The following is a 24905-nucleotide window of genomic DNA, read 5'->3' on the forward strand; positions in this document are numbered from 1 at the left end:
GTTTATTCATACTTTTATTAAGTAGTGTAAATATTTTAAATTGAAGATCGAATTCATTCTTTGTATTCATATAGGGTCAAGGAGTGTAGTTGTAAAAAATCATCAAAATCAGAGTTAAAATAACCGTTAAATCGTGATTTTTCGTTTTATAACCGTCGAAAAGTTTTGTCCCATTACTTTATCTCTGAATGTTTGTTTTTTGCAATTTTTGGCGTATGTGATCTCGAAGTATATACAAACATGTTTGACAATTGGATCGTTGAAACTAGTTTCATAGAATGCGTGTATCTCATCAAAACAATAGATTCACTAACACTTAAAAGTTTATTCATACTTTCATTAAGTATAACATAAGATTTTTTTGTATCCACTAGTGTAAATATTTTAAATTGAAGATCGAATTCAATCATTGTATTCATATAGGGTTAGGGAGTATAGCTGCAAAAAATCATCAAAATCGGAGTTAAAATGACCGTTAAATCGTGATTTTTTTTTATAACCGTCGAAAAGTTTTGTCCCGTTCCTTGATCTCTGAATGTTTGATTTTTGCAATTTTTGGCGTATGCGATCTTGAAATATATACAAACATGTTTGACGGTTGGATCATTGAAACTAGTTTCGTAGAATGAGTATCCCATCAAAACAATAGATTCACTAATACTTAAGAGTTTATTCATACTTTCATTAAGAATAACATAAGATTTTGTGGTATCCACTAGTGTAAATATTTTAAATTGAAGATCAAATTCATTCATTGTATTCATATAGGGTCAAGGAGTGTAGCTGTAAAAAATCATCAAAATCGGAGTTAAAATAACCGTTAAATCGTGATTTTTCGTTTATAACCGTCGAAATGTTTTGTCCCGTTACTTTATCTCTGAATGTTTGTTTTTTGCAATTTTTGGCGTATGCGATCTCGAAGTACATACAAACATGTTTGACGGTTGGATCATTGAAACTAGTTTCTTATAATGAGTATCCCATCAAAACAATAGATTCACTAATACTTAAGAGTTTATTCATACTTTCATTAAGTATAACATAAGATTTTGTGGTATCTACTAGTGTAAATATTTTAAATTGAAGATCGAATTCATTCATTGTATTCATATAGGGTTAAGGAGTGTAGCTGTAAAAAATCATCAAAATCAGAGTTAAAATAACCGTTAAATCGTGATTTTTCGTTTATAACCGTCGAAATGTTTTGTCCCGTTACTTTATCTCTGAATGTTTGTTTTTTGCAATTTTTGGCGTATGCGATCTCGAAGTATATACAAATATGTTTGACGGTTGGATCATTGAAACTAGTTTCGTAGAATGAGTATCCCATCAAAACAATAGATTCACTAATACTTAAGAGTTTATTCATACTTTCATTAAGTATAACATAAGATTTTGTGGTATCCACTAGTGTAAATATTTTAAATTGAAGATCGAATTCATTCATTGTATTCATATAGGGTCAAGGAGTGTAGCTGTAAAAAACATCAAAATCGGAGTTAAAATAACTGTTAAATCGTGATTTTTCGTTTATAACCGTCGAAAAGTTTTATCTCGTTACTTTATCTCTGAATTTTTTTTTTTTTGCAATTTTTGGCATATGCGATCTTGAAGCATATACAAACATGTTTGACGGTTGGATCATTGAAATTAGTTTCGTAGAATGAGTATCCCATCAAAACAATAGATTCACTAATACTTAAGAGTTTATTCGTACTTTCATTAAGAATAACATAAGATTTTGTGGTATCCACTAGTGTAAATATTTTAAATTGAAATCGAATTCATTCATTGTATTCATATAGGGTCAAGGAGTGTAGTTGTAAAAAATCATCAAAATCAGAGTTAAAATAACCGTTAAATCGTGATTTTTCGTTTATAACCGTCGAAATGTTTTGTCCCGTTACTTTATCTCTGAATGTTTGTTTTTTGCAATTTTTGGCGTATGCGATCTCGAAGTATATACAAACATGTTTGACGGTTGGATCATTGAAACTAATTTCGTAGAATGAGTATCCCATCAAAACAATAGATTCACTAATACTTAAGAGTTTATTCATACTTTCATTAAGTATAACATAAGATTTTGTGTTATCCACTAGTGTAAATATTTTAAATTGAAGATCAAATTCATTCATTGTATTCATATAGGGTCAAGGAGTGTAGCTGTAAAAAATCATCAAAATCGGAGTTAAAATAACCGTTAAATCGTGATTTTTCGTTTATAACCGTCAAAATGTTTTGTCCTGTTACTTTATATATGAATGTTTGTTTTTTGCAATTTTTGGCGTATGCGATCTCAAAGTATACAAACATGTTTAACGGTTGGATCATTGAAACTAGTTTCGTAGAATTAGTATCCCATCAAAACAATAGATTCACTAATACTTAAGAGTTTATTCATACTTTCATTAAGAATAACACTAGTGTAAATATTTTAAATTGAAGATCGAATTAATTCATTGTATTCATATAGGGTCAAGGAGTGTAGCTATAAAAAAAAATCAAAATCAGAGTTAAAATAACCGTTAAATCGTGATTTTTCGTTTTATAACCATCGAAAAGTTTTGGTCGATTACTTGATCTATGAATGTTTGTTTTTTGCGATTTTTTGCTGATACGATCTCGAAGCATATACAAACAAGTTTGACGGTTGGATCGTTGAAATTAGTTTTGTAGAATTTGTATCCCATCAAGTTAAATGGTATATATATATATATATTTATTTATTTATATTTATTAAGTAGATTTAAATATATTTATTTTGTACGTATAATTGACCGGTACACGGAGTAGTACATCACGTGTCAGTATATAAATAGTGGGATATGTCATATGTGTGATAAAAAGTTAATAACTTAAAAATAAAAAAATTTCTCACCACTTTTATTAATTTTAATTTTTCCCACTCTTTTTTGTTTCCTTTTCAGCTTTTCTTATAATTTTCATTTTTCCCTCCTTTCTTTTTCTTCAGAGGGCAACAACCTACCCATCTTTCCCTCTCTTTTTTTGTTTCCTTTTCAGCTTTTCTTATAATTTTCATTTTCCCTCCCTTTTTCTTCAAAGGGTGCGGCAAGAATGGAATGGAATTATGGAATCAATGGATGCATATTAATTAATAATTATTATAGTTTTTATAAAATTTAATTTAAAATTTAATATATATAATTATTATAGTTAATATTTTGGGGGGTATAATTATTATAGTATATATAATTATTATAATTATTATAATTAATATATATATAGGGGTATAAATTTGTTATATAGTATATATATATATTTATTATAGTTTTTAGGGGTATAAATTTGTTAAATTAATATATATATATATAATTATTATAGTATTTTTTTAGGGTTATAAAATTATAAAATTAATATTCTGCTTATCGTGTATCGTATTACCCACGTGTATACCCGAATCAACCCGTTATCTTAACAGGTGCTTATCGGGTTACCCGATAACGATCCGATTCGTTATCGTGTCGACCCGAACACCTGTTAATTTCGTGTCGTGTCGTGTCAGGAATTGCCAGGCCTACTTAGGACCATCTTGAAAAACATGAGCCAATGATTCAAAGCCACAAGCACATCTTTGACACCCAGGGTTAGGGGTGGAAAAAATTCCCGAAAATCCCGAACCGAACCAATCCCGATCCCAAACCAAAAATTTCCCAAACCAAAATTTCGGTACGGGATTCGGGATTGGCTTCTCTATATTTCGGGAATCCCATACCGAACTGCAAATATATAATATTAATTATTATATATATATATATATTTATACATATATATTATATATATTATTCTTTTATAATTGATGCTAGTAGTTTCTAATGCATGCTCCACAACCTGGAATGCCCTACATCTTGCATATTTTTCATGTTCTGTTTGATATTCATTTGGATTTTATTATTGCTGCTACCATGACTGATGATTTCAGAAGGCTTGCAAAAATGGTTTAATTAATTTTAATTTTGACTCTGATAAAAACAGTCAGACATGCCAGTTTTAGATTAAATGGTAGTGTGAATGAAATGACATTCCTAGTTCATGAATGTGTTCTTGAATTATATATTTGAACAACAATTCATAATTTCATATTTCAATTTGGGATTCCCGATTTGTCCCGAAATCCCGAAAATATTTTGCGATTCCCGAAATTTGGGATTCCCGAAAATTTGGTTTGTGATTGGTTTTTAAATTCCTATCCCGAAAAATTTCGGTTTGGGATTCGGGATACTAGTTTCGGTATGGTATCCCATACCGAACCACCCCTACCCAGGGTTATTGGTCATACCCCTTTAATTTTCATCTTTTACACATTAGTTAGGAGCTTATCACGAAAGGGTAGCCATAAGAACTTTTGAGCTTTGGAAGTATATGAAGTTTCTAAATGACATTTCATCGCTAACGCCACTAGAATTAATGGCCATCGTATAAGCATTTTTAAAAGAAAAATTACCATCACTTGTTTCACTCTATAGAAAACTCTGAATGTTTATTTTTTAAGATGAACATCGATGAATCGATACTAATCTATATTTTTACCCTAATCTTAGTTATAATGTATTGGTTATGTTGAGAGAATTTCAATACTTTGATTTATATTTCAATTGAAGGACATGTGAATCTATTTTGGGCATAAAGTGAAGAAATGAAGGAATTTTGGAGTAATTAATTCAAATTGAAGTGGATTCGGGAGTCTTTCAAGATAATTGCATCAAAATTCCAGATTCCATTTCCAAGCCGTTTGACTATGGCGAATAAAAGAACATTGGCTGTGTAGTGCTGACAGGTTGACTTTTTGGGCTTATTTGGGTTATAAGTTAATCAACATGGAGATTTTTAAGGAAATTTCATTCTGCAAAAGTGTGGGGGACGTTTTTATCTTTCTAACACTTCCCAGCAGCCCTAGTTTGGAGCGGATTTGGTCAGAAAACGTGTGGACTTTATGGCTACCCATATTACCCAAATTAGAATAGGAATATGTTTTTTAGTTTATTAATTTATTTGGTTTTCCAGATGTGTCGGGAAACCTATTTTAGGTAGAATACATAAGTATTAGTCTATGTATATGCCGAGTATTTAGCCCTAAAGGGCCATAACGTTTTTTCGGGTAGGAGCTTTTAGTGATTCGCAACTTTATCCTACAAGGGTGTTTTCTATATTTTTTTTTAAATAATATTTTTTTTTTCAATTATGACTTTTTTTTTTTAAGGAAGTACGATATTCATTGCAAATCAAAATGAACACGTACAAACTGAGGATAGTGTGCATAATAGGCCTCGATAAAATCTTGTCGGGGCTTTTAACCCAGTCGAAGGGAAAAGAGTGTCCCGTACGACAGAAGGAGCCTACCCTCAAATGACAATACATCAAAATTATAAACTTTCTTCAAACAATATATCCCGAATCAAATCAGGAGGGTTTTCAATTACAACTATGCATAACTAATTCTCTTTTGATAGGACGAGGCCACACTACAAGCTTTAGTATGAATATGTAGTTTCTTGTCAATTTCCATGTGATGTTATACCTGCATACTTTGAATTATCAATCACCATGTTTAGACTATTTATATGTCTTGATAATTGGCCACCATTACGATGTTTAGACAAGTAATTAGATGCATTTTTATTGGAATGACACCCTGAAATTGAATAATGCTTCTTGTGATTGATAATTGTAAGTTCACTTAAGGCAAATGCTATGCTCTTAAGGGTTGCATGGTTTTTCAAAAGGTTTTCACAAAACTTAATGAATCTTTTGTGTTTAGATTTGATCTGAATGCCACATACATATTGCATGTTAGATATACGTTCTAGCTTGAATGCCACAAGCAGAATATGCATTAGGAAAACTTAACCTTCAAAGTTTGTATGTGTTAAATCATAAGTAATTTTGTAGAACTACATAGAATTGTTAATGGCGACGGCTTAACCCTAATGCCTTTTACCCTTGATTTTCTAAATTGTGTGTTATTTTTACTTTGTGTGATTTCTATTATTGCTAAGTTAGCTAGTTTTAATTTCTTTTTTCAATATTTTAATTCATGATCTCAACGTTCTATATTTTGTATTGAATATTAATTAAGAATTTGTTTGAAATACAAGCTATTTGTATGAATCTCTGTGGAAAACGATCTTACTTCAGCTATCTATCCTACAATTACCGCATTCTCCTTCAAGTATTTCAATATAATTTAACCATACTTTCGCATATGGTAAAAATCCTATCAAACGCCTTGAATGAGAATATGAAAAAGAAAATTGAAAATAGGATTAAAACATGTTTTCTTTTCATATGAATAATACAATAAGTATATACAAATCTTTATAACCTGCACTCATCTTTGGAAATTCCTTTGCAACTAGACTTTTTTATTGGAACACAATAATTAAGGGTAGGTCTTTTGGTGTGCAAAGCACCATTTTTGCACAAGTCAAACCACCTGGTTTTTTCTTCTAAAAAAGAAAAAATATATTCCGTATAATATCTCCTGGTCCCAAAATAAGATCTCTTCAATTAATTGGAAGGATACTTCTAAGAATTTGTATTACACAAGAGCAAAAAAATAATAAAAGTTGAGGGCCATATTTGTGCGCTATACAGCACACATACTCCACACTCTGTCCATCAATTGATAGTGAAATCCAGCAACACATAAATTCATCTAATTCCAAACCAAAAAATGTTGGGACCTACTGCCTACTGGAATGGTATTTTGAGCCGAAAGGAGAGAAGGACCATTTTGTCATTCTGTAACCGATTTGATTCGACCCCTCCAAATTGTTGGAAGTATACATTTCATATGAGGGAAAGGGTGGGTTTATGTTGTGTGTCTTGTGCCTTGTGTCTTTTAACAAATGTATGTCAACATGGACATGTTCGAGAGCTGCCATTGGATGTCCCCAGAATTTGCCATCTTGTAGGTGCTTCAAAACTCCAACTCCACCCACGTGTCTCGCCTTCTTCCACTCACAATCTACGTGTCTTACCTCCCTACACAAGTCATTCCTATCCACTGTTCTAAAAATCCCCGCCTAGGCCGGGCCTAGGCGCTAGGCGGCTGGTTATCACCCTGATTAATGCTTAGGTGTTTGAAAATTAAGAAATGGCGCTTAGACTTGCTGAGGTGCCCGCCTAGACAGCCTAGGCACCCATCTAGCCCGCCCAGACCCACCTAGGTTGCGACTCACTTAGACAAAAAATAGATAACTTTCATTTTGCATCTTTTTTTTTTTTTTAATAAATTGTAAGACTTGTTGAATACTTAAATGAACACACATTATATGCTTGTTCCTCATGTTTTCATTATGTTCCAATACTTCATAATATATAAGTCATTCTATATTGTAATTTATGATGAAATTATATATATTTTAAGTATAAACAGACACTTATTTACACGAAATATAATAGATTTACTTAAATCCCCCTAGTCCGCCTAGGTGCCCGCCTAAGCCCCACCTAGCCGCCTAGGCACTACACCCTAGCCTACCGCCCGACTAACGCCAAGTGTCTTTTAGAACCTTGTTCCTAGCCTATTTAATTTCTACAAAAAAACAATTAAGAGAACAATTTCCCAATACCTGTATAAATAATGTAGTACTTTATCGTCTCACTTAATATCTCACATATAATCATGTACTCTTCGTGCCAAAAAGTATTTGATTTAGTGATAGACAATTTATGATTTGTTAAAGGAGGTTCTTAAAGGTTGAACAATAAATTGTAAATCTTGTGAGCAATAGCTGCTGAATAAATAGGTTTCAGAATACGAACAAAATATGTTGAATAAATCTTTGTCATAAGGAAAGAGAGCTTAGAGCAAAAATCGTCACATGAGGAAAAAGGAGAAGCACCGATCTCCTTCCCCCAATACTCTCACCTCTTTCTTTTCACGACTAGTGTGGTGAATAATGATCCCTTTGTGGTGATAATATTTGTCTAAGCCAAGTTTAGATTTGAAATCTCTTTCACTTCTTTTCTACATTTTAGTTGCTAGTTCAGTTGGTGGTTTTGTATGAAGTGATTGAATTTTCAATTGTCAAGGTTGAAAATTTCTTTTGTTTTTTGAGTGATGATTACAACTGACCCAAGTCTTGGACAACTTGTGTGGTGTTTCTTCTTCATTGAATTTGGCCGGCTGATGATTACAGGATTTGTTGCGTTCCTCTGTTTCTATCGTGGTTAACACGTCCAGAAATCTGCCAATACGTTGGTTGTTTAGACTGACCAAGGTGACCTTATTTTATGCGTTTGAGTCATTTTAATTTGAAGGTCCTTAATATTACCATCATTACAGTTTCTACTTTTCTTTTATTTTTCTAATAAAATTGCTATTATTTAACCACGAGCTGGTGGTTCAGTGATAAAGGCCGGATTGTGGGGCTTCCTTCAAACTAAAAACTGGAGGCCTTGAGTTCGAAACCCGTTGTTGGTGTCCAGACTTGTGGCTAGGAGGAGGCTAAAATGCCTCTGTGAATCTTCCCAGCCCCCAGAAGAGGTGGATAACCGTGACTTGCCATCAGCTGCCCCTCCTTTTTAAAAAATAATAAAAATAAAATAGCTATTATTTCACTTCAAAATCGTTTCCCAATTGAATCAACTTATGTAAGTTAACACAATCTTATTCTATGCATGTGATGGATAATGCATTACTTTTCATTCTCATGCATTTCGAGTTCAATCCTCTCCCCTCCTTATATTTAGATAAATTTAATATTGTAAATTATTATATCATTTCTCAAAACAAAAAATAACACAATTATGTTCCATATACCGCATGGTCAAACAATCCAAGTTCCCCTTGTGTGAAGGACTAGAAAGTTAGAAACCCAAGTCTCATACGTTACAGCACCCCACTTAATTATCTGATTGGTTTCAAAAGATGAGGATGATATCATCGTCAACTAAGACTTGCTTTAAAGGAGCCCACTTACGAAACCCTAGTTAAATACCTAATGAAAGCCCAGATTACATTTGGGCTCTCTCTCTCTCTCTCTCTCTCTCTCTCTCTCGATATATATATATATATACACGTAGATATAGATTATATTATGTATATATCTCAAATTCATTCTCTGGTTTGTATCCGTTTTGCATTATAGTAGTGTAGTTTATCAAAGATGACCAACGTACCAAGGTCTCTGAGTTACTCTTCTCTAACCCTATTCAAGCAAGCCATCGCAGCCTCAGATATCCTTGGCCGTTTTCCTTCATTTTCTTGTAAGATTTTCTCTAGGGGAGAAGATCAACAGCCCTAGGGTTTGTCTTTGTCTTCATTTTCTCGCCCTTGTTTGTTGGTTTTTCTATTAATATTTTTCAGATATGGGTAGCGGAGAGAGAAGTCTGAGAAATTTCCATCTGCACCTGCCGCATCTTCACCACCACCATCATCACGGTGGGAAGAAACAAGTGATTAGAGATGTTCCAAAAGGGTGTTTGGCAATCAAGGTGGGCCAGGGAGAAGAGCAGCAGAGGTTTGTGGTGCCTGTGATTTACTTCAATCACCCACTCTTCATACGGCTCTTGAAGGAAGCGGAGGAAGAGTATGGGTTTGATCAGAAGGGCACCATCACCATCCCTTGCCATGTGGAGGAGTTCAGGTCCGTTCAAGGCATGATTGATAGGGAGAAGTCCCTCCACCACCATCACCACCACCATGTCGGGTGCTTTAGGGTTTGATCGTTATCCAAGATTGTGGCTTGAATCCCACTTCTCTGTAAATTTCGAGTTTTTGTGTTTGTCTCCTTTTTAGTTGGAAAGTGATGGCAAATATGACGTGATGATGATGAAAAAAGAAAGTGGCTTGCAATTGTAGTCATTTGGTTACTGTTAGGAATCTTAATAATGATAAAGAGAAATCAAAATGCTTTTCTTTTTCTTTTTACTTTCCTTTTTCTTCTCTTTATTGTTGATGAGTATTTCAAAAATTTTGTGATAAGGAGGGTGTCAATGGTACAATATTGAGAGGGAGAGAAAAGACAAGGCCAAACGCTCGTAGGGTCAAAGCGGTTCGTTTAAGCGATTAAAATTACTAGGTCAATGGTGTATTGTTGAGAGACAATATTTGCATATAAAATAGGGCAATTAGCAGTTATGATTACTGATTTAGTTGTATAAACGATCATATTTAATAACAATGAAATATTGATCATATAACGACGGTACAACAATGATTATTTTTAGGGAAATTTTATTTGAACCCATTTGTTTTATTTCTACAACCAACTTAACAATTATGTCCAACAACTCTTAAATTTGCCCTTTATAAATAAGAAAAAGAAAATAAAAATGGGTGTTTTTCTGTCTACCCCCAATAACCCTAAACCCACCACACCATTGCACCTTACCATTATTTCCGGCGAATCCAAATCAAACTTCCGCCAAAATTTATCCCCATGTCATCAACAATTGTCAACTCCTTCCATTCTTTTCCTTCTTTTCCTTCTTTTTACCCTCCTCCCTCGTATCATAACCGTGAGAAGAATATGAACCATCATTTCCTTTTGGTGCCATCGGTGGGCATCGAACATGACTCCTCACTTCTCCGTCAACACTAATTCACACCCGCCTTTCTTTCCCGATTGATTAGACCCAAGTTCGCACAGAGAAACAAAAACAAAGGATAAAGGGAGAGCATTAATTGGATTGTTGGAGCTTCAATTGTGTTTGCCAGAAAAAGGGGTGTCGTGGCTTGTTGGGGAGTGTGAAAGCCTCCCTTTGTGTTTTCCCGATGGGGTTGGTTGGAGCATATACAAGTTCTAATGTTTTGAAATTCTTTCTATTTATTTCAAGGCACATTGGAATGTTATTAAATAATTTTTTAAGTTGGATGTAAAGATAAGATAAATGAGTTCAAATAAAATTTCTTTTATTTTTAATAAGGACAACACAATATTGATAACCAAATATCAAGACCATTCATGTTAATTGTCTTATAAAATATATATCAACAGAAGTCCTGTCAACGATATGATTCCTTCTTCTTTTTTCTCGAATTTCAACAATATTATTCTAGATATAGCATTAATTTATATAAAACTTATTAAAATTTTGAAAATAAAATTAAAAAAAAATAAAATAAAATGGTTGCTAAAACTTTTTTATAACAACCTTCAAACAATTTTTCATCATTGAAGAGGTTGTTCATACCTTTAGTCACTGTTCTTGAATAACTATTTCGTCACTAAAAGATTATTTTATTTGTGAGAAAAACATGGAAGAACAAATTGGGACAACTATATTGCCTATAACCTTTATTTTATGTTTAATTTATTATATTGCCCATAACTTTTATTTTGGTTATTTTCTTTAATTTTATTGACAAAGTTAATTTCATCTTTTCACCTTCTTTTAATTGAGGAATAGTACTTTGCTAATAGGCATCTCTTTCTTTAACAATTGGTGGTTAAGAAATGTAATTTTTTTTAACAAATAGTATTAGAGGGAGAGTGGGTTTAGTCTCATAATAGGCTAGAAATAATGTGGTTCAAATTTATTTTTGGCGAGAATCGAACCTAAGATCTCACACTTACAAGTGCAGAGGAATACCATTAGATCGTAGTACTAAGTGGCGTAATTTTTTTAATTAAACCATTCATTGTGAAATGGTTATCATAATAATTAAGGGAGTTTTAATGAAATACTCCCGATACTGTTCACCTTTAACGAAAATGACATTTTTACTCTAAAAAGTCACTTCTGGTACTATACACTTACAACACATTTTTGTCATTTTGATTAAAACTCAAAGTTTTCAAGTCATTTTCATTAGTTTTCCAAATAATTAAACAATGGAAAATGTCCCAACATCAGAAATTTCCCAATGAGTAATTTTATTTACACCCATTGAACCTCTCTTTACACCCACCTTACTCTTTATACCCATTTTATTTTTAATTGAACTATCAATAGCTCTTTAAACCCAAATTTACTATCTAAACTACCCTCACAAACCTAATTTAATGTGTAAATTTATCTTTACACCCATAAAAAACCAAAAAAAAATCAAAGCATTCTTTCCTCTGACATTCTCTCCTTCCAACAATTGCTTTTGATGGAATCTCCATCACCCTCTGTAGTGTTGCTCTCTCAACTTAGTTTCGTATTTTTTGAGACTTGATATTGGTCAATTTTCTCATTAGATTTGTTGAGAGAGGGTCCTTGAATTACTGCTTAATCATTCATTACACTGTCAAAGCTAGTTTCTAATATGATTGCAGCACAATGCATATTCTTATTTGACATATCCTGGGTAGAATTTAAAGACTTAAGTTGTTTAAGATGTTTTTGAAATTAGGCTCACATGCATCATATGTGCCGCATACAAATTTATGTTCCCATGTTTACAATTTTTATTTGTTTATTCCCTCAAACTTGTCCAATATTTAAGTGGTTGAATATGATGGGTCTGCATGCACACCACACCCCTCCACTCTTACTCTGTACAGAAAAGGAAGAGAAAATCCTTCCCTTTTCCGTCCACTCCATGTGTTTCCATCTCAGCCGAGTGTAGGAGAAGGGGCAGTTGCCTTAGTATAGATTGTCGATAGTTCAAAATTATTATCCATCCGTAGAAAAGAGTTCGTTTTTTCCTATGAGAGCGTCTTATGATTTTTGTCATAATAGAATGTTGGAGAATGATACGTGATGGTGATGGTTAGGTTTAATTATTGAGTGTGGATTTATAATATTATTTTTATTATTAGTTTTATCTTGGTTGTAGCTTATTTTATCTGACAGGGAAGGGGGCCGGCGGCATAGAGAAGGAAAATAGAGAGAGATTGGAGAGAGATATGTGTTTGTAAGGTTATGTAGAGGAATGTGTAGATGATGTGTTATTCCCCCTACGTAGTGCCTTTATTTATAGTAATAAGAGAGAGAGAGAGAGGAAGAGAGAAGAAATCATTCTCCTCCAAGGAATACAAGTTCATATAGGAAAGAATAACTAGAATCAATTCTAATCTAGGATTTACACAATCACACTTAAACTAGAAGTTTATAACACTCCCCCTTGAGTGTGTAAATACTCAAGTAGATTCGGCATCATGTAGAGGTTGAAGAAGTCGACTCGTCAGCACTAATTCTGGGAACAAGTTATTCTCAATAAGGTAGGAACTTACATAAAGAACTAAGTCTCACTAAAAAAAACCCTATGGCTATGGTAAAAACCCAAGTAGGGACAAAACCTATAGTCTAAAGAAAAATGCATGAGAAATGCAAAGTTAAATGAAACGTCTACGGGACGTTATTAGGGATATGATCAACCTAAAGTGGGTGCCTCGTCAAAACCTGGTTAGGTAACAAAAACCTAGTGGGAAAAATGCTCTTAATCGTAGAGAAAAAGAGTACATTAAGATCAAACAAGTATACTTCAGGATACTTCAGGTTACTTCCCCTGAGTTTGACATAATTCCAAAGAGAACTAGCAATGTTACAACTCAGAAAGTTTACGCATACCAATTCCTTGAACAAGCTTTTGAAACATCACCTTCAATAGTGATTTGGTGAAGAGGTCGGCCAGATTGTCTTGTGAACGGATTTGTGTGACTTCAATCTTCTAATGCTCTTGTTATTGATGTGAGAAGAATAACTTTGGCACAATGTGCTTGGGGTTGTCTCTTTTGATGTAACCTTTCTTGAGCTGTTCGATGCATGCTGCGTTGTCTTCATAGATTATCATCGGGACATCAACATCGGGGTAAAGATCGTAGGAGCTTCGAATATAGACAACTGCTCTTAGCCAAAAGCATCTCCGAGTTGCTTCGTGTAAGGTGAGAATTTCAACATGGTTAGACGAAGTGGCAACTAAGATCTGTTTAGTTGACCTCCAAGAGATTGCGGTGCCTCTAACGATAAAAACATAACCCGTTTAAGAATGCGCTTTGTGCAGATCAGATAAGTATCATGCGTCGGTATAACCAACAAGGAGAGAATCAACTCAAGATGAGGGGGTGCAACATCACTCGAGGATCCGTAGGGATAGAACAAGCCCAAATCCGTAGTACCCTTAAGGTAGCGGAAAAAGTCTTTAATACCAGTCAAATATCTGCGTGTTGGTGCATTACTGTATCTTGCCAAAAGACTAACAGCGAATAAGATATCGAGTCTAGTGCATTAAGATAAGTACAATAAAGCGCCTATCGCACGTAGATAAAGAACTTCAGGCTCCAAAATTTCTTCATCATCCTCTTTCAGACGGAAGGGATCTCGTTTTACATTTAGCGATTGAACGACCATATGAGTACTCAAAGGCTTCGCTTTATCCTCATTAAAGCAGCGCAATACCTTCTAGTGTAGTTCGTTTGATGTACTAAGATTCCATCTGAACGATGCTCTATCTCGAGATCGAGACAATATTGAGTCTTTCATAAATCTTTCATTCAAATTCCGACTTCAACTATGCAGCAATTCTTGTAAACTTTTCAAGGGTTCCGATGAGATTCATGTCATCAACATATACTACAACTATCGCAAAATCGGAATGTGACTTCTTATGAACGCACAAGGGCATAGTTCATAGTTCACATATCCCTGACTAGTCAAATACTCACTCAGACAGTTATATCAAATTCTTCCGGATTGCTTCAAACTGTAGAATGAACGTCTCAGCCGAATTCAGAGCGTGTTCCGGGGTTTGAAAATATTTGATCTAGTCAATGTAAGTCCTTCGAGAACTTTCATATAAATTTTCGTATCAATATCCCAATAGAAATACGCCATTACTATGTCCATCAACTGCATACTCATTTTTTCGGAAACTACCAAATTGATAAGGTAGCGAAAAGTAATCACATCCATAACGGGTGAATAAGTTTCGTCATGGTCAATCCCGAGGCATTGTGAGAAATCTTGCGCAACAAAACGAGCTTTGTAATGTACAATTTTGTTCTTCTCATTACACTTCCGAACGAAAACCCACTTGTAGCCAACGGGCTTCACATGTGGAGAAGTAAGAATGACAGGTCCAAACACCTTATGTTTCGCAAGCAAATTGAGTTCGACTTGGTTGCTTGTTTCCAGTTTGACCAATCAGTTATACGTCGACATTGATCAACAGAATGAGGTTCAATGTCATCGCTCAACATGATCTCAATAGCTACTACATATGCTAATGCATCATTGATGATCATCTCATTTCTACACTACATATCATCTAAGCTAGCATAATAGACTGAAATCTTACGATTCTCGGGAAGTGGATTCGTCTCTTCAAGGATGCTTCTGTAATCTAGAATTTCCTCATGAGTTAGATAGAATAAGTCAGCGACAATCGGATTCATTGTAGGCTCTTCAGGTGCCTGTGTCGTGGGTTTCCTCTTCCAGGGGTGTAAATCCTTTGAACCAAGAGGTCTGCCACGCTTATGTGTAGGGGCAGAGGATTGGTTAGCTGCTAATGTACGTGGATCACCAAAGTTGGCGTCCCAGGCCTCCAGGAATGAAGTTCGTCGTACATTTGGTACATCCATCTTTGCAGGCATATTCACAGCTAAAATATGTGATCTTGTCACTCGCGCTAGATTGGTGAAAGCATCTAGCATGCTCTGAGCTATGCTCTTGAGATCTAATATGCATTGCACTTCAATTTTAGATTGAACGGTGCGGGGATCTAAATGAAACAAAGTGAGAGTTGTCCATGATAACTCACGTTGTTCTTCAAGAACGTTAACGTTCTTATCTCCTCCTAACGATAAGAAAATTATCTCATCGAAGTGACAATCCCCGAAACAAGCGGTAAACAGATCGTTTGTCAAAGGTTCTAAGTAGCGAATAATCGAAGGAGAATCATATCCGACATAGATTCCCATCCTTTGCTGAGGCCCCATTTTTGTACGTAAGGACGGTGAAATCGGCACATAGACCGCACAACCAAAAATGAGCAAATGTGATATGCCGCGTTCGTATCTGGTAACCAACTGAAGGGTGCTATACGGTTGGGTCGCAACAGGCCTTAGGCGGACCAACATGGCTGAATGCAATATTGCATGGTCCCAAGTAGCGATCTGAAGCTTGGTACGTATGACCAAGGTATAAAATATCAATGATATCGGAAATATCGGTAGTCCAAAAACACGGAAATATCAGTAGTCCAAAAACACGGAAATATCAATGGAAATATCGGGATATTATCGATATCGATAAAAATTGAATAAAAACCACGGAAATTGTAAGAAAAACTTGGAAATTTTTATTGAAACTTTGCAGGATGTTTATTTAGTCAATTATCTATTAGTTTATCACAAAAAATTGGAAGGAAATGCATTGCATGATGGATTTAACTGATTTAAGTTGATTATATAGCGAGCTGGCAAACATTGTGAGTGTAGAAAATATGTAGTAATTAATGAAAGAAATTTAAACACACCATAATCATTCATTTATAATGAATTAGTACAATATTTTACACTTTATACATTGCATGGTAAGATACATGAGTGACTTAGTACCACATAGAGTTCCTATAAGGTTCGAAATTTTCATTATCTTCATCATCTCTATGTGTAGAGTAAGTGTATTTTAGTATATTTTCACAAAAACATAAGTGATATGGTGGTCAAGGTATTGAAGGAGTAAAATGGGAGGGGTTTGAATCCCCTTGGTGTTTTTTTTTAAATATAGAAATTTGTCCTAGATAATAAATATTAGCTTGCAAGCCTTGCAGACATCTTAACGACCATATAAATATTACAGGCTGAACATGTAATCATAAACACATATGTAGCGAGTTGGATGAGGCCCAGGTGCGTGGTTGACAAAGGGAGGGGTTTGAATCCCTCTATGCGCAAAAATGAGATTTTTCAGCATTTTTCAAGTATTTTTGGGTTTCATCTCGCGATATTATCGATAATATCCACGATATTCAAGGTTCTAAAAAACTCTAGGCGCTAGCCAAGGCGGATTTAGGTAAATTTCTTGTATATCTTGTAAATAAGTGCATATTGACACATAAAAAATAAAATTATATTTGTAAGAAATCCCTGAATAAGATAATAAAAGAATATAATTTAAGCATATGTGCCATATAACTTAAGACATTTTTAATGATTATATCTAATTCTTGAAAAGTAAAAGTAAAAATCCCACCTATATCCAAAACTGGTCAAAACCTATATACTATTATACCAATTGATTTGAAAGTTAGAGTTCATAAATCATAAAGAGAGGTGCATGCACCCTTCCCCATTTCATAAAGCACCACACACGTGGTATGATCCCTCCCCTCCACCTATAGTCCAAATCACTTACATCATCCTAGAGACTTCCAAATGCCTTGAAACTGGAAACTTTTATTCTTTTATATTGTTTCGTTTTCCTCATCGTCTTCATCTTCTTTCTTTCCTCTTCTTCTTCTTTATTTTCCGTTTCCCTCTGTAAATTGTCCTTTTTGTTTTCCTCTTCTTCTATTTTGAGCTATAAGTTCCTCTTCTTCAATGGATTTCACGGAGAGGGAATCGCGACAACTAAGAACGTCGTGGTGCATAGAGAAAGGAAGTCGAAGCGGCGAGAAAGCTTTTGTGTTTCTGGCTGGGTATCTGTTTGAAATTTCTTCCTAGGAAACCGTTTCACTCCGTCTAGATCTCCGTCCACCTAGACAACCGCCTAGACCGTCCAGGCCGCCTAAGAGCGCCTAGGCGGACGCCTAACATCTCCCCGATTTTTCTTAACGATTCAGACCTAATCGGATCGGCACACTTACAACCCCAATTTTTAGAACACTAGCGATATTATCGATATTATCAATAATATCATGATATTATCGATAATTAAGTGGATAAGTGTAAAAATATTGTCATCTAAAAAAAACGATATTATCGACGAAATATCGCCGATAATATCGATATTTTGGTCATTGCGTATGACCAACGATCAAGCAATCATTTGTAAGCGCTTAATGAATACCTCTGCCAGGCCATTCTGGGTGTGAACATGGGGTACTGGATGTTCAACTTCAACCCCAACCAACATGCAATAGTCATCAAAAGTTTTAGATGTGAATTCTTCAACATTATCTAATCGAATAGATTTAATCGGATAATCAGGGTGGTGAGCCCTAAGCTTGATAACCTGAGTCAACAGTTTTGAGAGTGCAGTGTTCCTTGTGGACAACAAGCACACGTGTGACCAACGTGTCGAAGCATCAACCAAAACCATAAAATATCTAAATGGTCTGTATGGAGGGTGAATCGGTCCACAAATGTCCCCTTGAATCATTTGTAGAAAAATAGGAGGATTCGAATGAAGCTTGTCATGAGAAGACTTAATAATAAGTTTTCCCATGGAACAAGTTTGCATGCGATTCCTTGAATCGAACCTAAACTTTGGGTTAGTGGATGACCGCGTGTTGATTTTGAGGATACTGCGCATCGTTGTTCATCGAGGGTGTCCCAAACGATCATGCTAAAGTGTAATTTCGTACGCGGTCCCAAAGGTAAGGCCGGCCACATAGTGGTTTTCTATGGGGCGTATGGTCATAGTATACAGACCACTCTAGATACACTTCATCTTCTCTAGAATACGCTTCTGACCATATTCATAGGAAGTTAGGCACAAAAATTCAACTTCGTTTTCTACATAGGTTTCAGCGTGGTAATTATTATCTCTAATGTCCTTGAAACTCAACAATGCTATTCTGGAACGCGGAAAATAACGTGCCTCAACAATGGTCAAAATTATACCATTTGACAACATTATACGTGTCGTACTGTATCCTTTAATCAGATTAGATGGGCCTGAGAGGGTTGTTAGAGGTGCATTCTTAAAAGTTAGTGAAATAGATGCGTTCACGCAAAACGATGTGCGTGGTTGCACTATCTGCCAGACAACTAACTTTCCCACTAGCCATACCTAGAATAAAAATTAATTTGAATCGGTCACGTGCATAAAAAGTTCTAAAAACAAATATCCATTCAAAATAATTTTAAGTATTCAAGGATGGTACTTAATAAAAACTTAATATCCAAAAAACAAATCATCAACAAATAATCCAAACATAAAGGAAAATTGTTCAAAATAAACCACAAACACAAGGGGGTTTGGCCACTAGGTGGAATTCAGCCTCATTGTCTAAATTTCAATTAGAAAAATAGTTTATATCTAAGATTTTAATCTTCCATAGGGGTAATGGCCTCTTGAAAGTTAGAAACCTCCATCTTGGTACTCTCCGCATCTGTGGTTTCGGGTGCTTTGCCCTTATTCTTGAAGTTTGGGGCTTTTGGAGCGAGGTTAGGACATTTCTCGGCTTTATTTCCTCACTTAGATGGGCCTTGGCTCCATTGACCTTGTCGGGCTGGCTTCTGGCTGCCCCTACCACGCCTCTTTTGGCGTTTTGGGTGTTGGTTCGTGCTATAGTGTGCTTCAAGCACAACAGTCGCCCCAGTAAGTCGAGCTTGATGAGTTTTTATCAACAGCTGATTCTGCTTTTCAGCAAGAATTAAAACAAAGATCAAATCCAAAAATTTAGTGAACTTATGAGCTTTATATTGTTGTTGCATGACAATATTAGTAACAGAGAAGGTCGAATAGTCTTCTCCAGGAGATCATTTTCGGTCAAGGTCTCGTTACAGAACTTGAGAAGTGATCAAATTCAACAAACTTCATAATTATATTTATTCACAAATTTAAAGTCTTGGAAGCACAAATGTTGCCAACCATATCTTGCTTCAGGCAAGAAGATGTCATTTTGGTGATCAAAGCGATCAGCCAAAGCGACACATAGTGTTCGTGGATCCTCCTCAGCAAGGTACTCAGTTTGCAGTATGTCGTGAACATGTCTTCGGATGAAGATCATGGTAGTGGCTTTCTCAACTTTGCCAACCGGGTTTTCCGTCTCATCTTAAATGGTGGGACTCAAATTCTTTGTAGTGAGGTAAAGCTTCACATCTTGGACCCACTTAAGGTAGTTCTTTCCATGGACTTCCAAAGCAGTAAAGTCGAGTTTGTTCAAATTCAACATGTTCCTATCACAAAATAGATAGACAAGATGTGGTTAGAGTAATGGAGAAAAAATCAATCCATTCACATAGGAGTAAAACATTCAAGTTCTAATAGACATGTATTGGTTTAAATTTGCATGAAAAACTTCGGGTATTCATGGGTGATGTTTTTAAGGAAAACTTCATGTTTTCAAACAATACATCTTTCTAGAAACTTCAAGTGTCGAAATAATTATGAACTTCAGGTTCATATGTTCTTACATGCAAACACAAATATATATACAGAAATACGCAACAAGAAAATATGCAAATAAAACTTCAGATCTATAATTATAATTGAATTAATTATTTGGATTTCAAGCCAAATTCAAAGTGTGGGTAAAAAATTATAAAACCCAAATTGTCTAAAAAAATAAACAATTAAGCTCAGGGCCCAAAGGCATGGGCTGAGCAAATTGGAACCATGTGGTCCAGGCCTAAACTTGGGCTAGAATGGGCGGATCAGGCAAACGGGGTTCAAGCCCAAGGCAGCAAATGGGCTACCAAGGAAAAATCAGTCCCAAAATAAGCTCAGGCGAAGGCGCTGATCCAATGCAGCGCGGACAGATGAACCTGGAGGGACGCAATCCAGTGCGTCGCAGGACACGGAGACACCATAGCCACTGGCTGGTGTCGTGCGCAGGCCGAGATTCCAATTCATCCTTATGGGCTATTTGGAGTTGGAACATGGCAGCAAAAGCAAACAGCAAGCCCAAAAGGGTGTTGTGTGATGCAAGCCCAAAAAGGTGTTGTGTGATGCAAGCCCGAGGGTTCGAAGCCCAGTATGGCTCGAGTTTGGAAACCCAAAACACCCCAGCAGCGCTGGGTGTTGGTTTTGAATATGAAAAAGCTTCGGCGCCGCTTCAAGCGACTTTCCTTGGGTGGTCACAGCACGACAATGCATGGTGGTTCAATTGGGAACCCTAGGTTTGGACGAAAAATCAAGTTTCAATGTTTGGGGGTATAAGAAACCTTTGAGGATTTGAAGAATCTATTGAAAAATTCATCGATTTCCATCAATTTTTCCCAGAAAAAACTCATCATCGCAGATGATGGTTTGGTCCTAAGCACGACTACAGGTCATGATTTCCTAGGGAAAGTAGCGGTGAGGCTGTGGCCGACTACAGGCGGCGCTAGGTCGGGGTTTCGATGCCAAAAACAGCGTTGTCTCAGATGGAGCATAGGGTTTTGCCCCGGTGCATCGCGGCTCAAAGGCTTGCATGAGCTCAGGTTGTGTCACAGGTCATGGGTTCGAAGAACCTTAACAGTTTTTTTTTTCTTTTTTTTTTCCAGGTTATAATTCAATGCATATTGACAAGTAATTTTAATGAATAAACATATATTTGATGCAATTCATGGCAAATACCAAATTCACATAATTTAACAATTATGATTATAATGCATACACAATTTATGTACAATCTAAAATTCGAAAAACATAAGTTGGGTTATGCATTATGGTGAATGTTCATGCTATCAGGGCTGCAAAAATATTGAGATAAGAACCGTTGTTTTGGAAGAATATGATTGCGTGATGATATTGATGAACTAGTTTAATGCAGAAAGTTTCCACGTCAAATTCCTAAGCGCAGTGGTATGAGCGTGCTGATAACGTATTGTAGCCTATTTTATCTAATAGGGAAAGGGGCCAACAGCACATAGAAGGAAAATATAGAGAGATTAGAGAGAGATATGTGTTTGTAGGGTTGTGTAGAGGAATGTGTAAAGGATGTGTTATTCCCCCTACGCAGTGCCTTTCTTTATAGTAATAAGAGAAAGAAGAAATCCTTCTCCTCCAAGGAATATAAGTCCATATAGGAAAGAATAACTAGAATCAAATCTAATATAAGATTTATACAATCACACTTAAACTAGAAGTTTATAACATCTTGTACTTTATTGTAATTATACAATAGGGTAATAAGGACATTACACATTTACAATTTAAGTTGGGTGTAGAGAAAGATTGCATGGGTTTAAATAAAATTTCCCTTTCCCAATTATTTTCTCTTTCGATCACTTGGTAATAACATATTGATTTGAAAGTTATACAATTGTTATTATTGAATGAACAGAGTAATACTGCATAAGGAGATACCAACACTTTGGCGAAAAGCAATTATTTATATACACTTTGGTGCGAGTTTGATTTTCACCGATTTTTTTTTTAACATTAATTATTTAGCCTACTAACACTATCGTTTGTTAAAAAATAAAACAAAATAAAAAGTTATTTACATGAGATATTATATGTATGACTAAAGATGCCAAAACTCCGGAAAACTGGAACCAGTAGTGATGGGCCATAAATTTAACACATGAGTGTGGAGCATTCTCCCTGTGCTCATCACATCACTGAAAGTGAATACTCTTTGTTATCGTTTGCGTTATATATCACTTCCGTTTTTCTTTTTCTTTTATTTTTGTTTGCAAACTTCCTGTTATTGTATCTGTATTTTTTTGTTTGGACCGCATTAAATTGGGTCGGTCATGGTCTTGGAGAAAGACTACCGATACACAAAGAGAGAGAGAGAGAGAGAGAGAGAGAGAGAGAGAGAGTCCGGTCGGTGCATGGCATCCACGTTTATGTTGTTCACATTTTTCAGTTGGTGTGTCGTTCAATAGAGGTGCCAAACAGAAACTAATTTGGGACCTTTTTCAGATGGTTGTTAATTACCAGGTCTCACTGCCATTTTTGATTAATTAGCGCCATTTTTTATTTATCTTGGAAGTTCTTGAAAGGCACAGAGCTAGCATGCAGTCGAGGTTCCAGGCTTTGAGTTCGGGGGGGGGGGTGTTGGTTGTTAGGTTCGATTTTTTATTTTTGGTTGTAGGTCTTCTGAGGTTATGCCTTTTCTTCAAATTTATATACTCTATTAGATAATATTGTAGCTACACCCCATATTAAGACATTACACATATATATGTATGTGTGTGTGTGTGTGTGTCGGAGCATTTCCACCGGGGTGCAAATGTGCCAGCATCCAATCAAAAAACCAAGTTGGGGGTTAGTCCCTTCACTCCAGCCCACAAACTTGCCTGGCACCCAGCCTAAGCCAGGCAACAGACCAGCCCATTTTTGACAGACCCAGAGACTGGCCTATTTGGCTGGCGAGTGCAATTCACTCGCGAGTGGGCACGAGTAGGGGACATGGGTACAAGCGACGGGGCCCGCTGTCAACCCACTTGTTCTTCACCCAGAAGTAGACGACGTGGCCCTCTCAATGTCGTTGGATTTCCAACAACTAGTTTTTCTAGACCGTTGGATTTCCAACGGTAAAAAAAATTTAAACTTTACTTTTAAACTAGACCGTCCGATCACAGATCAACGGTCCACGTTTTTTCCTCCAAAAATAAAAATAAAAAGGCCCAACGGTCAGAATTATGGTCGTTGGCCATGTGGTAGCTCCTTGGCTCTTGGATTTGAATATTTTTCAAATCCAATGGTCCAGATTAATTAACTGCATTAAAATTTATTAAAAATTAATTAAAAATATATAAAATATATAAAAAAATACAAAAAAAGTTTTAAAAAGTTTTTTTTTTCCTATAAATACATAACCCTCGTCTTCCACCTTACACCACATTTCAATATTTTCTACACTTTCTACCAAAACTTTCATATACTCATTTGATGAGTTTATGTAAATTTGTTTTAGTGTCTTTTTTTTTTTTAAGTTTATTTGATGAGTATGTAATTTTATTTTAGTGTGTTTTTTTTAAGTTTATTTGAAATTTTATCCGAAATTGGTTAAAAATCTTATCCGAAATTAAAACTATTTTTTTATTTATTCTTTTAAAAAAATATAAAATATTTTAAATGGGCTGGGTGCTAGCACATTTTGTAAGGGTGGAGATCGTTTGTGACAGCGCATTTTTAGACTGGGTGCCAGCACATTTTTTTAGAGGTGGAGATGCTTTGGCCTATTACTGTTCACTGGGGTCTATTACTGTTCATTTAAGTGGATAAATGCGCTGGGGTCTATTACTGTTCATTTTGTTAGGTTCAAATTTTTTATTTTGGTTGTAGGTCTTCTGAGGTTATGCCTTTTCATCAAAGTTATATACTATATTAGATAATATTGTAGCTACACCCCATATTAAGACATTACACACACACACACACATATATATATATACCAAATGGGTGCGGAGCGTATATCTAGTGATGATGATAGAAATTATGAGGACAACAATCAAGACTACAGTCATTATGTTCATTGGGAGTGCAGATATCATACCAAATGTTATAAACAGTAAGAAAGAAGATAATGAACGATTGGTCGGTATTTACCTTGAATTTGAGATACTCAATGAATTGATTCTGAGTAAGAATTTTATGTCATTCAAAATCAGTGGTTATAAAAATATTTTTCATAATGAAATTAATGAATTTAAATTAATGATGCATATATGAGTTTAAAAATAATTTTATTTCAAATTGGAAACCAACTTACAATTTCTGCTACTGAAGATTGATAAGAAAAAAAGTGGTGCTCGCAGGCATCCTTGATTTAAAATAAAATACAAGTGTTTGGTAATTTTAACTGGATATGAGATGGAGCTGAATAATGGCTTCTGTTCTTGAGAGAATTCGCAGAAGTCTCAACTATTTTCGACCAAAAGTCCCTTTCTTCTGAAAATGAATTCTGCTTTTGTAGAGAGAAATGAGATGATTGAGGCCAGGAATCCCGCTACTATATGTCGCTTACATGTGCCAAAGACTGTAAAGGCTGGCAAATGATGATGTTTTCACTGTGGATTCACGCTGCTGCTGGCTAAAATGATGGATAAATAGTAAAAAATGATTTTACTATTCGTGAATAGTGTTATGTCTAAATGGTTGCTGCTACTGCTGATGCTGCTTTCTGTGAAAATCACATGGCTTCTACTATGCAATTTACATAGGTAAAACCCTGAAAT

General features: G+C 35.3%; 1 protein-coding gene across 1 annotated transcript; it reads left to right on the forward strand.

The window, feature by feature from the left end:
* Positions 1–9026: 9026 nt before the first annotated feature.
* Positions 9027–9898, forward strand: LOC103439397 (auxin-responsive protein SAUR32). Its single transcript, XM_008377966.4, has one exon. The coding sequence runs from the start codon at positions 9337–9339 to the stop codon at positions 9691–9693; it is 357 nt and encodes a 118-aa protein (XP_008376188.1). The 5' UTR covers positions 9027–9336; the 3' UTR covers positions 9694–9898.
* The last annotated feature ends 15007 nt before the right edge of the window (positions 9899–24905 follow it).

Source organism: Malus domestica, chromosome 07 (assembly GCF_042453785.1).
Source record: "Malus domestica chromosome 07, GDT2T_hap1".
Taxonomy (NCBI): Eukaryota; Viridiplantae; Streptophyta; class Magnoliopsida; order Rosales; family Rosaceae; genus Malus; species Malus domestica.

Coding starts and splice junctions, on each gene's coding strand:
- LOC103439397 (XM_008377966.4), top strand. CDS start 9,337: ATGGGTAGCGGAGAGAGAAGTCTGAGAAATTTCCATCTGCACCTGCCG.